The sequence below is a fragment of the Paramisgurnus dabryanus genome, chromosome 20 (assembly GCF_030506205.2).
Source record: "Paramisgurnus dabryanus chromosome 20, PD_genome_1.1, whole genome shotgun sequence".
In the NCBI taxonomy this organism is placed as follows: Eukaryota; Metazoa; Chordata; class Actinopteri; order Cypriniformes; family Cobitidae; genus Paramisgurnus; species Paramisgurnus dabryanus.
The window spans coordinates 9,593,576-9,606,897 of NC_133356.1; the positions used below are offsets into that span (position 1 = coordinate 9,593,576).

Sequence of the window (13,322 nt, forward strand, 5' to 3'; positions counted from 1 at the left end):
TCTATCCTTCAGTTAGTACAGATGGCACAAGACTGTCAGTGGTCCAGCTCTATTGTGGAGTTATATGTATGGACGCAGCTCGCCCTGTTCGCCCATCAGACACTTGACCATGACATCATCATGACCTGCACCCATAATGCACTGCAGATGGAGCAGACCGCAATAAACAGTCTGAATATGAGCCCTTACGCTCTGTGAGTACCACCATACAAACACCTGTCAGATACTCACCATTTATACAACTGATTCATTCAGCTCTGGATTCTGATTGGACGAGCCCTCGTAGAACTGTTAATCTATGCACACCCGAAAAAGGGCATTGGCTAAATGAAAAACATCTCTATATTAATAGAGATTATTAATTCTCAATCTGGGGGCCAGATGGTGCAAGGGAGTACCCAGTTTTATAAAATTTTACAAAATACATTTATTTATCATAAATTCTGTTTAATTCAACCTCAGAAAAATAAGGCTACTAGCCAACAGCACTACGTTGTATCATTTAATATGTTATGTTTTATTGACTGTACACAAGGGGGGCCGCACGCTGAAGAAGTTTGAGAACCACTGGTATAAGTATTTATAATTATGAATAAATTTAAATCTATATTTAACATTTGTATATTGTCTTAATGATTTGTGTTGGGAATAAAAACACACTTCATTAGTACAGCATATGATATTTTTTCATAAAATGTCTATACATTTATTCTGTATAACCCTAGTATAATCTAATCTATCCTCAGCAATAATTAAAGGAAAACACCACCGTTTTTCAACATTTTTTTATGTTTTACAAAGAAATACTAAGTAACACACAGAAATATCTTGTGAAGTTAGTGTCACATCATGTAGTGATTGTCTATATGTGTTGTGTGTTTAGGTTTGATGTGCATTCAGTACAGGAGATGTTGTGCAGTGCTGCTTGTGTCAGAGGTCTGAGTTTGATTCATGAGGTCAGTGTTGTTGATTCCAGCAGATATATGACGGGTCTTGAGGCGCTTCAGTCCAGTGTCAGGTCAGAATGATCATTATTTCAGTCTAACACTGACCACCTCGTTATCTCCATGAAGCGAACATGAAAATGTTTTTGTCAATTATATCCAGTTATGTCGTTTTTTATAGTTACGCAGAACAGACGGGCACATGGTGTCTGTGTATGAGAGCAGTGTGTTACTATTGGAACGCCTGTGTGCCCCTACTGAACACCAGACAGAACAGAGGACAGCTTAAAAAAACACTGGAGCTCATTCTGCAGGCTGTGAGAAACATCTACACTAAACATGTTACTGTAAGACCAAAGAACAAATCATACTGTAATCATATCAATGGTCGTTTGTTATTCACTGACATATCTTATAATGTTTAATCTTTACATGAAATATGATTTGTGCAAGTTATTTAAAGAGACACTCCACTTTTTTTGAAAATATGGTCCCATAGAGTTAAACATTTGATTTTTACCGTTTTGAATCCATTCAGCCGATCTCCGGGTCTGGCGGTACCACTTTTAGCATAGCTTAGCATAATCCATTGAATCTGATTAGACTATTAGCATTGCGCTTAAAATAACCAAAGAGTTTTGATAATTTTCCAATTTAAAACTTGACTCTTCTTTAGTTACATAGAGTACTAAGACAGACGGCAAATTAAAATTTGCGATTTTCTTGGCAGATATGGCTAGGAACTATACTCTCATTCTGGCGTAATAATCGCTGCAGCAGGCGTAGTGATATTACGCAGTGCCTAAAAATAGTCCCTTGCTATTGAAAGATACTAAGGGGACTATTTTCGGCTGCTGCGTAATATCAATGCGCCTCCTGAGCATATTTTCAAAAAAAAGTGTCCCTTTAAGATATTCAAGTTTTCATTATTTATTTTGTCGTGAAACTTTGTTTTAACCATTGGAAAAATGTTGTCTTTTCGTTTGATATTTACTGTAAGATGCTGGTGTCATAAAACATCTGTTGGTTTTTATTGTGTGTTCAGGGCACACAAAGTAAGATGGTATCAAAAGTGAAGAGGACCAGAGCTCTGATACACCCACCAGATTTCACAAGTAAGACATTACAGACTGTACTGCACATATATTAAGCTTATTTTAAATGCATTGCATTTATGGTTCATAATCATATGACAGTTTCTTTAAATAAATGAAGAATCAAATAAACTTGTAGCATTTCAATGCTTTCTTCTATTTGGGTTGTTATTTTATTTGTTTGAGTTTTTATCTGCATTGGCCAGCAACTTAACAACAACTAAACCTCTAAATTGGTTGGCAGAACAACACAGCCACCCGCTGGAATAAATCTGTAATGCAGACTGAATCACAGCACAAAACTAGTGATGGCATAAAGAGCAATAAAACATACAATATATTTACATTACATTTACCTTTACTTATGTGTCTCTGTGTCTACAGGTTTTGGTATTTCTGGCAATGATCTGAAGGTGTGGTCCTCCATGTACATCGCACTCTTCCATGTATTTGCTGATGATGAAAATCTAAGGAGAGGTCTGCAGGTGTTGGATGAGGCTATCAAAGTGATGCCGCCCTCGACACATCGACTGTGAGTGCCATAGTATCTGTACATCTGCAGTGCATCATGGGTCACTGAATGGACATTTGGACTGAACCACAGATAATGTCTCACCTCAATAATGTTCACTATGGTTTTGAACACCACTACACATAGCTGTTCCCTTAAAATAGGACACTGTATATTTTGATTGACATGCTGTCTCCTTTATACTTCAGAACATGTATCAATTAAAGACATAATAACATGGACTAACATGCCAAACCTAAAAAATATCTAATATACATAAAATGATTAGCAGGTAAACCTTTATTTTATGTGACACTGCGGTCTAAACCTCATTGTTCATTTGTGCATACAGTGTTGTGTTTAAGCAGCGTGTTCTGGTGAAGGCTCAGCTGGGAGAGAGTATTGTGTTGGATATGAAACAGATCTCTGATGAAGATGAGCTCATGTGTTCTCGTCTGTGGCATCGTGTAGCACTCTGTGTTAAAAACAAACAACAGAAACTGATGTGTTATCAGAACGCCATTACAGCACTGAAGGTAAACCATCACACCATCATCTCACCTCCATCTACTGTATCTCATTTACTTACACACAAACTTTTCATCACATGTATTTCATCATAAATTCAACAGAATAAAGTAATATTTTGTATAGCCAGGCATTATTGTCATGACATCAAAACACATTTAAAGGGATAGTTCGGCCAAAAACGATATTAAACCCATGATTTACTCACCCCCAAGCTGTCCGAGTTGCATATGTCCATCGTTTTTCAGACAAACACATTTTTGGATATTTTAGTAAATATTTTAGATCTTTCAGTTGATTAAATGTAATGTTACGGGGTCCACCCATAGTCCACGACCTTCAAGTCCAAAAAAAGTGCGTCCATTCTTCGCAAATTAAATCCAAACGGCTCCAGGATGATAAACAAAGGTCTTCTGAGGGTAATCCGCGCAGTGTTGTTGTAGAAATATCCATATTTAAAACTTTATTAACAAAAATAAATACCTTCCGGTAGCGCCACCATCTTAGACTCCTCTGTATTCAGGAGAGAGTATTAGCGTAGTGTACGCACTTTTCTTAGTGACGTATAACAAATTCGGAGGGCGGGGGCACAGAGCAGCAGCAGAGTAGCCTCCGTAGGCTGCGTAAGCTCTCATCCTGAATGCGGACGCGACTAAGATGGCGGCGCTACCGGACGGTATTTATTTTCATTAATAAAGTTTTAAATTGGAGGACCCCCAGTAATACCACGATGGAACCCCAAGAGTCCCCGGACCCCCGTTAAAGACCTATGTTTTAAATGAAGTGCCTTTATTTTTAACACTGCAGTAATGTGTGTGTGTTTGTGTTTTTTAGGATCCTAGTTATCAGTGGCAGAAGGTTGAGCTCCTCCTGGAGTTTGGAGAGTGGCTGTATTTCACACACTTTCCTGAAACTGATGCCCGTCTTCAGATCGATTGGGCCATAGATACCCTGATGTTCACAAAGACAGACTCAAAGTTGACATCTGGTAAGTGTGCTAACTTAACTAGTTTATCACACTTACGACACAAGATGAACTTTATACATTTATAATGTGATTAAATTAACTACAGCATGTGAGAACATAGAGGTCTTGTGTTTGTCTTTGAGAAGATGCAGTGGATGCCGATGAAGTGAATCCACATGGGCTGAAAATGAACACTGTTGAGTCTGGTGTGTGTTTATATGATGTGAGGGAGATCAGACGTCTGGAAGGTTTGATCAGAGCGCACACAATGCTGGCTCTTATGGAAGAGAGATCTTCTCCCAAACACTGGCAGTACCTGCTTATGGCCTTTAGCTTTACACGTCACATCTGGAAGGTACCTGCGCTATTACAGTACTAACATGTTTAAGAGCATCAGCTGCTTGTATCTCTCTCCCATCCCAAAAAAACACAGTTGTTTTTTAATGCAGGTGTCCATAGAAACAGCACAGGAAGTGATGAAAGAAAAGTTGAGGAATCGTTCAGCCGCTGCGATCTCCTCCAGCTCTAGAAAAGACAAAGGCCGACCGGATGAGAAGAAGCTTAAGCAGGTGATAAACATCTTTCATATATTTTCAATGAATTCACAACATCAGACTTGCATAAACATTCTCAAATATGGCGCACTACCTGTCCTGTAGTATGCATTGTGTACTCTCTGTGTGGTGTTCTGTATAACTGTATATCATCCACTGAATTTAACATACAGTTTGAAATTGTATTGTTGCATAGGATGCATATTACTTCACACTCATATTTTAAAACAGTAGCATTATAGAGTTTCATTTATTTATTATTTCTTCAGTCATCCACTGTTGAGGTGAAACCCAGAGATGAAGCTCCTGAGGTTTGTCTTCCCATCAGCCCTGAGCAATGGGCTCAGTTTGAGTGTCCAGAGGAGGTACGACAGGTTTTCTGTTATGACAGCGGCCCGTACAGCATCAACAGCGCCAACATCTGTATGCAGGTCAGTGAATCGCCACTAGAGGGCCACCTTCACTTTAATTGTGTTTTAATAACATCACATTAGAGGTCTTCACGGGTCCACTTAGATCTGAAAACCCATGGTCCGACCCGAGACCCGAGCGGGTTCGGGTCAAAAAGTCTCACGTGTGCCTCGGACACAGGCCAGAATAATAATATCGCGTCTTGGGTAATTTAAAATGACTGTGTTTTTGCGTTTGTGCATCGAGTTCTTTTCTAACCTTTTCTCTGTTTGCAAAAAAGAAATTGCCACTTGGTCGAGTCGGACTCGTGTATAATTTTCTCTGGTTTGTCTCGGGTTGGGTCTTTTTTTTTAATATTACATATGTCGGGTTTAGGGAAAAAGTTATTCAGGTCATTTCGGGTCAGGTACATTTCTTTGGACTTCAAAAGACCTTAACATCACATAAATTTGGTATGATTAAAATGATCTAGCATTTACAAACAAAATGGCATTTCAACACAAAAAAGGCAGAAAAGCTAAAGAGCTGAAAAATAATACAGTTGTCAAATAAGAATAATTCAGAATAGTAATTGAGATTTTTTATGATGTCTCTCAAACAATCTGTACACCCTTCAGTAGGACAAGAAGTTTAACATTGAATCTCAAATGTGTGTATGACTTATGTTTTGGAGTCTTTTTCACAACAGCTATTTTATTCCTCTTCAGATGATAACCTGGTTGTCCCATGTGTGTCATTGATGTATTTCAGAGCCGAACTCTGTTTTATTTGGACGTGTTGGTCAGAGAGTTGGAATCGGCCGGTTTGATCCCTTTGACTTTTGTCCCTCTTCATTTGGCAGAGGTCATCGCTCATGACCTCATCCAGAACAAGAATCAGTCTGGTCTCTACCGTCTCAGGTAACTTCTCGTCCCTGTAAAGAGCATTGATGAGAAGTTAATGATCATCAGCATTGTTTCTTCAGAAGGAAGTGTAGAAGTACACTAGGATTAAATTATATTAAGACTACGTTTAGACAGTGGCGGCTCGTGATTGCTCATCCGAGGGGCGCACATTCAAAATAAGTGTTCGGAGTGTCATGCTTGTGTTTTTAAAATATATGTTTGTTGCGTCAAGAGATCCCATGTCCATCACGTGTTTTATCAAAATAAGTAGCTGCTGTACACGTGTCAAACCTGTTTCTGATAAAAGAGACGCTCACATTCACAAAATACACGTAAGACACTCCCTTAAACTCTGATAACTCATGAGATTATGCGAGTAGCTGGCAAACGCGAGCGTCTCTTATCATAAACCCTTTAGACGCGTCTGCAGCAGGCACTTATTTTGACCAGACACGTGATGCACATAGGATCACTCGACGCGCAGAACACATATTTCGAAATGACGAACCACACACATGACGGGCTACATACATGTCGTCACGAACTTCGCATCAAGCGCCCTCTAAAAAGAAGTCACCGGCCGCCACTGTGTTTAGATAACATTAGATAACAAGCCTCTGTTTTTTTTTTTTTCAAAAACTACTACGAGACTTTCATGCAAAAATAATAGAAAAGTCTGTGGGGTTTGACATGGAAATTCAATAGAAACTGTATTGAAAATGAGAAAAAAAGTGAATGCGTTGATCTCCACACCTCTGTGACTTCATAAATTCACTCATCATTTGTTTGTAGATGACATGTTTTATATTTTGTTACTCTCTTTATAATGCAGTGATGTTCACACACTTAAGTCTGGCTATATATCAGTCTTCATATAGTTAATAATAATGACTGTCATCTCTCAGGATCATCAAGAACTGTTATGAGCTGGGCTTCAAGTCTCCATACTGTGAAAGACTTCAGAGTTTCACACAGTTTTCAGAGGAGGAACAGACACAGTATGAGTCTTCATCATTACAAATAACATGAAGTTATTACTGTCATTAGGGATGCACCGATACCACTTTTTTGGAATACGAGTACGAGTACTTGCATTTCAGTACTTGCCGATACCGATACCAAGTACTTAATAAAAAAACATGATTTAAATTTACAGGTAAGAGCTTAAGTCATATAATTTAACAAAAAAACAAAGGACTAGTTTTCTAGTTTGTTGTAAACTCTGCCTCTTTGGACAACACAAGAGGCATTAACCCCTTACACGCCGCTCAAACATAGATATTTCTCAGACCGTGGTATTGATTCCAGGTATCGGGGGACTTTTAACGAGTACGAGTACTTTAGAAAATGTGGTATCGAGGCCGATACCCGATACCAGTATCGGTATCGATGCATCCCTAACTGTCATTATTAGACTTATAATGTACACTGACACTTTATATGCTTTCAGTGGCCGTAAGACAATCATCACTCAGAGAAATAAATCTCAATCTGACAGCAACCTGAGAGATGAGGTCAGTACTGTACATTATAAATGTTACTGAAAGAAAAACACAAACATTTGAGATTACAAACATAATTTGTTCAGATTTGAAAATGACCTTTCATTTGTAGTGAAATAAATAGATACAAGTCACTTCATGTATTGACTAATTTCATCTTGAGAAGAATATTAAATGTGACATAAAGCTGTTGGTGTCTTACAGACGTCTGTAGATGAAGGTGATGTGAACAGAAGTCGTCTGGGTGTTTGTGACGTGTGTTTAGAGAAAGCTGATATTTGTCTTACTATGAATCTACATGAATCTACTAAAGTCCTGCTTACACGAGTTCAACTGTTAGCTGAGGTGACACAAACGAGTGAATTATAAACTCTCTACTGTTTTATTCTATAATTTTATTTTAAGGGGATGGTTCACCCAAAAATTAAAATTCTCTCATCATTTACTCGCTTTCAAGTTGCTTCAAATCTGTATCAATTTTTTTGTGCTGCTGAACACAAATGAAGATATTTTGAAAAATGTTTATAACCAAACACATCACGGGCACCATTCACTTCCATAGTGAATGTAATTTATAAAGGTTTAAAACCACTTAAGGGGAAAGTAAATGATGACAGATTTTCATTTTTATGTAAGCTACTCCTTTAAGTGAAATATCTCAGTACTCTGTAACCTGATGTCTATATATTACTGATGTTTATTGTCATTGAATTTTATTGTGGGAGATGCTTTTACACAGTGACTACTCTTGCTAGCTCTTTAACCACATTACATTTTAAATACAGGAGTACCAGTGTTTGTCTAATAGTGATGGATTGTGTCAACATTATGTGTGTTTTAGGAACAAGGTGACCAGAGGTCATTGGCTAAGAGCTTACAGCTCCAGGCTGTCCTGGCCAACCAGGAGCAGAGATACAGTGACGCTCTTGTGCTCCTTCAGCAAGCACAGGAATTGGGTGGAGAAGAGACCTTCTGGTATGAGCTGATCCAGACGCTCCTGACAGCTGTAGCTGGACGAGGAGTACCAGATGCACACCATCAGGTTCAAATGATTGACAGCTGCTATGCTAATAACTGTAATGAACAGTAAAACTAATGATTTCCTGCTCTTGGGATGATTCAGTGTGATTAAATCTTTCCTGTTGATTTATAGCAGGCATAAAGAGAGATCATATACTGTTATCACAGCTGGGTGACTGTGCTAATTGAATAATTAATAGTTAAGATAATAATTAGGTGTCTTGATTTTTTTTTATTGGTTTAGAATTACATCAGTAAATGTACTGATAAACTGATAAAAGGGCAAAACATCCATTAAAAACTAGTGCTGTCAAAAGATTAATCATGATTATACCATGGTCTGTTTAAATACTCGATTCTGATTGGCTGGAAGGTGTGCATTAAAACCATTTAACGCACAGGTAGTTCCAGTCAGTTTGATTAAAGTTAGAAATTAATCCACTACTATAAACATTGGTAACCATAGTAACACAGTTACACTTGCAGAGAGAGCGAGAGAGAGATTTCCAACTGTTTGATTTTTGTTTTCATTTAATTTAATCCATTTCAATAAATGTAATGTGTCCTTATGTAGTAATCGTGGTTAGAGACGTCGGTTTTATTTCACACTTTACATAATTCATTTAAATAAATGATTAGTTCAAATAAAGATTGCCTTGTCACTGTCAGTGTTGGCTGTCATTCATAAATTATTTAATGAATTTAAATAAATATGATAATTCATTTAAATAAATGCAATACAATGGCACTACTTTATTTAAAGCGGACGGATTGCGAGCCTTAACTTAAGAAGATGACCCTCATTTTTTACCTGTCGGTTAAAATTACACTGTAAACATTAATTACAGCTTTAACTTGGCAAATAACCAAGGTATAAGCGGGATAATCCACGGCTAGCCATGCATTAAAGGGTTTTAATGCACTTCGCAGAGGCAACGCGTCGGGTGGTTCTTCGCCTCTACGTCGTGCATTAAAACCCTTTAATGCATGGCTGGCCGTGGATTATCCCTTACTTAATTGCATACAAAATAAAAGTTTTTTGCACATAATATATTTGTGTGTGTATTGTGTGTATTTATCATCTATATATTAATACACACATGTATACATTTAAGAAAAATGTTGTTTATGTATATATTTTTTTATTTATATATAATATAAAATATATTTTAAATAAATCTAAATGAATATTTATATACATGTAAATGTTTCTTAAATACATATATGCATGTATGTGTATTTATATATACAAAATAATTAGACCCAGTGCGTGCATACTATACATATATTATGCAAAAACAAACTTTTATTTTGTATGCGATTAATCTTTTGACAGCCCTATTAAAAACGAATGTGACCGGCGTAGACCACAAAACCAGTCATAAGGGTCAATTTTTAATACATTTAATGAATAAGCTTTTTATTAATGTATGGTTTGTTAGGATAGGACAATATTTGAAAATCCGAGGGTGGAAAACATATTAAGAAAATCGCCTTTAAAGTTTTTTTTTTAAATAAAGTCCTTAGCAACTGCATCCACTCACAGAAATAAATTTTTTATATATTTACAGTAGGATATTTACAAAATAACTTTATGGAACATGATTTTTACTTAATATCCTAATGACTTTTGGCATTAAAGAAAAATCATTAATTGTGACCCATGCAATGTATTGTTGGCTATTGCTACAAATATACCAGTGCGAATTAAGGTTTTGTGGTCCAGGGTCACATATATGAAATATATAATTAATTCATCATTATAAATTCTGCATTTAGATGATATGTAATGCAGTGCGTGTATGTGTGCGCAGGTGTGTGAGATTACAGATCAAGCCTGTAGATCCTTCAGATCAGTACTGGAACAGAGACAGAACCGAGCTGGGGTTCTGTGTTTCTTCATCGCGTCACTTGAGACCAGGTGCCTTTCTGATTTTACTGTACTGTACTTTAGCTGCTCAATATTGAATAAGTCAAAAATTGGTAACTACTGTGTGTGTGCGTGCGTGCATGCGTGTGCACATGTGTGTGCAGATGTGCAGTTTTGCGCAGACACCTGCTTTGTCCTGATGGTCCTGCATCTCCACTAAGTGATTCAACATTAGTGATGATGACATCAGTCTGTGTTACACTAAAACACACTGCGTCAACACTGCTACAGCTGGGCTACAGGACATGCACTGCAGACGTCACACTAGAACATGCCAACACACTCAGGTAATTCACTTGCTTACGTCAATACACACTGCTCATCATATATACTATAAACATGAGCTTTAGATGTATAGATGATTACATCGGACGCGTACACGTTGTCGCGGTTACAAGCCTAAAGCAAAGTGAACTTCCGGTCTGCATTTATGCATCGATTTGGCTAGTGGCTTAATTGATCTCTGAAACAAATACCTTTGCAAAATTAAAATGTTTTGTTATAAATTAAAGACCCTGATAATTATTATGTACTGTACTGTCCTACTAATAATGTCTGATTGTTTCTCATCTCTTTCATAAAGAATCTTGTCTGTGCAAACTGTGAATGAAGAAGAGAAACAGCGCCACCTCCTGGATGCTTTCTACCTCATACAGTCGGCTGTGTCCCTTCATGAGGATGTTGTCTTTACCGTCTTAAACCTTCTGCCACCACATCAGGTATCACAGATGTTGAATGATCACTTTTAACTCATTTATAGTGTTATTATTAATTTTTAAATTTGATTCTTTTTAGCCTTATTCCAAATTTAAAACCTGAATTTACATGAAAATACATATAGTGGTTTGTGTGTTTGTGTGTGTTCCAGTCTGGTTGGTATGATCTTCCTGTGATGCGCGCATGTGTACGTCTAAGACTGGCTTTTGCTGATCTCGCCCTGATGATGCTGGAGATTCAAAGTGCAGAAGAGAAAAGAAGAGCCATCACACGAGACATGATGACATCAGAGGAAAGAGCAGTGGAAGAGTTCATCAGGAGCAGCTCACATCTTACTGATCTCCAAACGGTAAGAAAAAAAGTTCTTCAAGTTTATTAAGTTTGTTATGAAAAAAAAGAAGATGTACCATCAGTGTTTTCTTATTGACTGTGAGGTTTATCTGGTTATTCTGTTAGCAGACATAAGTCAGCGGTTTGATGAACCAAACTAACAATTTAATAATCATCTGACAGCAGTTGTTTTTACTTTTGTTTATCAAACACAAATAATTCAGATAATATCATGGTCATATATTTGCTGTAAACAGTCATTGGAGTGCTGTATGACGCTTTACATTGATGTGATATTTATGTGTGTCACATTGTATTGTGTTTCTACCTTCAGGAGTGGGTCGGTGTAGGTCAAAGTCTCAGTCAGGTGATTCTGACACATCTCACTGCTGTGAATTCTCTCTCTATCAACTGCATGGAGACCAGAGCTCGCTCACTTGCCATGATGGGAAGATGTCTGAGATATTTAGCTCATCAACAAGACCCATTATATTCGTCTACATTGTGGAATGAGCCAATCACGGTATAGCACCAACAAGATGTTCATTTCAGGGTTACTATGGTCATGGAAAACGTAGTGAAATATTAATGAATTTTATACATGTGTTTTTTTGTATTGATTATGTACTAAGGGAAGCAGTCTGTCATTACATCTCTCATTACAGACTTCTGGCAGACCTTCTCAAGTCCACCGGCACATTATAGATTTTTTGTCTCTCTGCAACTGTTTCCCTTGTTTAAACTGTATTAAGATCATTAAAATGAAAGTCTGGGCCTCTCTGTAGGAAACAGCAACAATTTAAAGTCTTTAAGTCTCTAGAGAGTCATTGATTTCATGAAGTCAGTATGATCTCTGTACAATGCAGGATAATCACAGTGTGAAGAGAACACAAAGTGAAGAAGAGAAAGAGGAAGAACATAAAACACAGCGGAAGCAGAACTACACAGACAATAAACACAGTGCAGAGCTACAGGTACAAAGTGGTTTGTTGTGTGTGTGATCAGTGTGTGATCTGTATGTGATGTGTGTGTGATCTATATGTGATCAATGTTTGATCTTTGTGTGATCTGCATGTGATCTGTGTGTGATCAGTGTGTAATTTGTATGTGATCTGTATGTGATCAGTGTGTGATCTGTGTGTGATCTGTATGTGATCTGCTTGTGATCTGTATGTGATCAGTGTGTGATCTGTATGTCATCTGCGTGTGATCTGTATGTGATCTGTATGTGATCAGTGTGTGATCTGTGTGTGATCTGTATGTCATCTGTATGTCATCTGCGTGTGATCAGTGTGTGATCTGTATGTGATCTGTGTGTGATCTGTATGTGATCTGTATGTGATCAGTGTGTGATCTGTATGTGATCTGTGTGTGATCTGTATGTGATCTGTGTGTGATCAGTGTGTGATCTGTGTGTGATCTGTATGTCATCTGCGTGTGATCTGTGTGTGATCAGTGTGTGATCTGTATGTGATCTGCGTGTGATCTGTGTGTGATCTGTATGTGATCAGTGTGTGATCTGTATGTGATCTGCGTGTGATCCGTATGTGATCTGTATGTGATCTGCGTGTGATCTGTATGTGATCAGTGTGTGATCTGTATGTGATGTTTGTGTTTAATCTGTATGTGATCAGTGTGTGATCTGCATGTGATCTGTGTGTGATCTGTATGTGATCTGCGTGTGATCTGTGTGTGATCTGTATTTGATCAGCGTGTGATCTGTATTTGATCAGCGTGTGATCTGCGTGTGATCTGTATGTGATCAGTGTGTGATCTGCATGTGATCTGTATGTGATCTGCGTGTGATCTGTATGTGATCTGCGTGTGATCTGTATGTGATCTGCGTGTGATCTGTATGTGATCTGCGTGTGATCTGTATGTGATCTGCGTGTGATCTGTATGTGATCTGCGTGTGATCTGTATGTGATCT

At 37.7% G+C, this 13,322-nt stretch overlaps 1 protein-coding gene across 1 annotated transcript in view; it reads left to right on the forward strand.

The window, feature by feature from the left end:
* The window catches only part of cfap46 (cilia and flagella associated protein 46), a 53,084-nt gene that overhangs the window by 23,248 nt on the left and 16,514 nt on the right, over positions 1 to 13,322 (forward strand). The window contains exons 22-42 of the mRNA XM_065295949.1: positions 13 to 194; positions 884 to 1,018; positions 1,126 to 1,291; positions 1,990 to 2,059; positions 2,423 to 2,570; positions 2,902 to 3,085; positions 3,912 to 4,065; positions 4,191 to 4,399; positions 4,494 to 4,613; positions 4,868 to 5,029; positions 5,760 to 5,908; positions 6,799 to 6,891; positions 7,344 to 7,407; positions 7,600 to 7,740; positions 8,237 to 8,437; positions 10,230 to 10,336; positions 10,450 to 10,632; positions 10,929 to 11,064; positions 11,214 to 11,411; positions 11,727 to 11,915; positions 12,259 to 12,366. Of these exons, the coding sequence (XP_065152021.1) occupies positions 13 to 194; positions 884 to 1,018; positions 1,126 to 1,291; positions 1,990 to 2,059; positions 2,423 to 2,570; positions 2,902 to 3,085; positions 3,912 to 4,065; positions 4,191 to 4,399; positions 4,494 to 4,613; positions 4,868 to 5,029; positions 5,760 to 5,908; positions 6,799 to 6,891; positions 7,344 to 7,407; positions 7,600 to 7,740; positions 8,237 to 8,437; positions 10,230 to 10,336; positions 10,450 to 10,632; positions 10,929 to 11,064; positions 11,214 to 11,411; positions 11,727 to 11,915; positions 12,259 to 12,366 (3,099 nt within the window). The remainder of the gene's footprint in view (positions 1 to 12; positions 195 to 883; positions 1,019 to 1,125; positions 1,292 to 1,989; positions 2,060 to 2,422; positions 2,571 to 2,901; positions 3,086 to 3,911; positions 4,066 to 4,190; positions 4,400 to 4,493; positions 4,614 to 4,867; positions 5,030 to 5,759; positions 5,909 to 6,798; positions 6,892 to 7,343; positions 7,408 to 7,599; positions 7,741 to 8,236; positions 8,438 to 10,229; positions 10,337 to 10,449; positions 10,633 to 10,928; positions 11,065 to 11,213; positions 11,412 to 11,726; positions 11,916 to 12,258; positions 12,367 to 13,322) is intronic.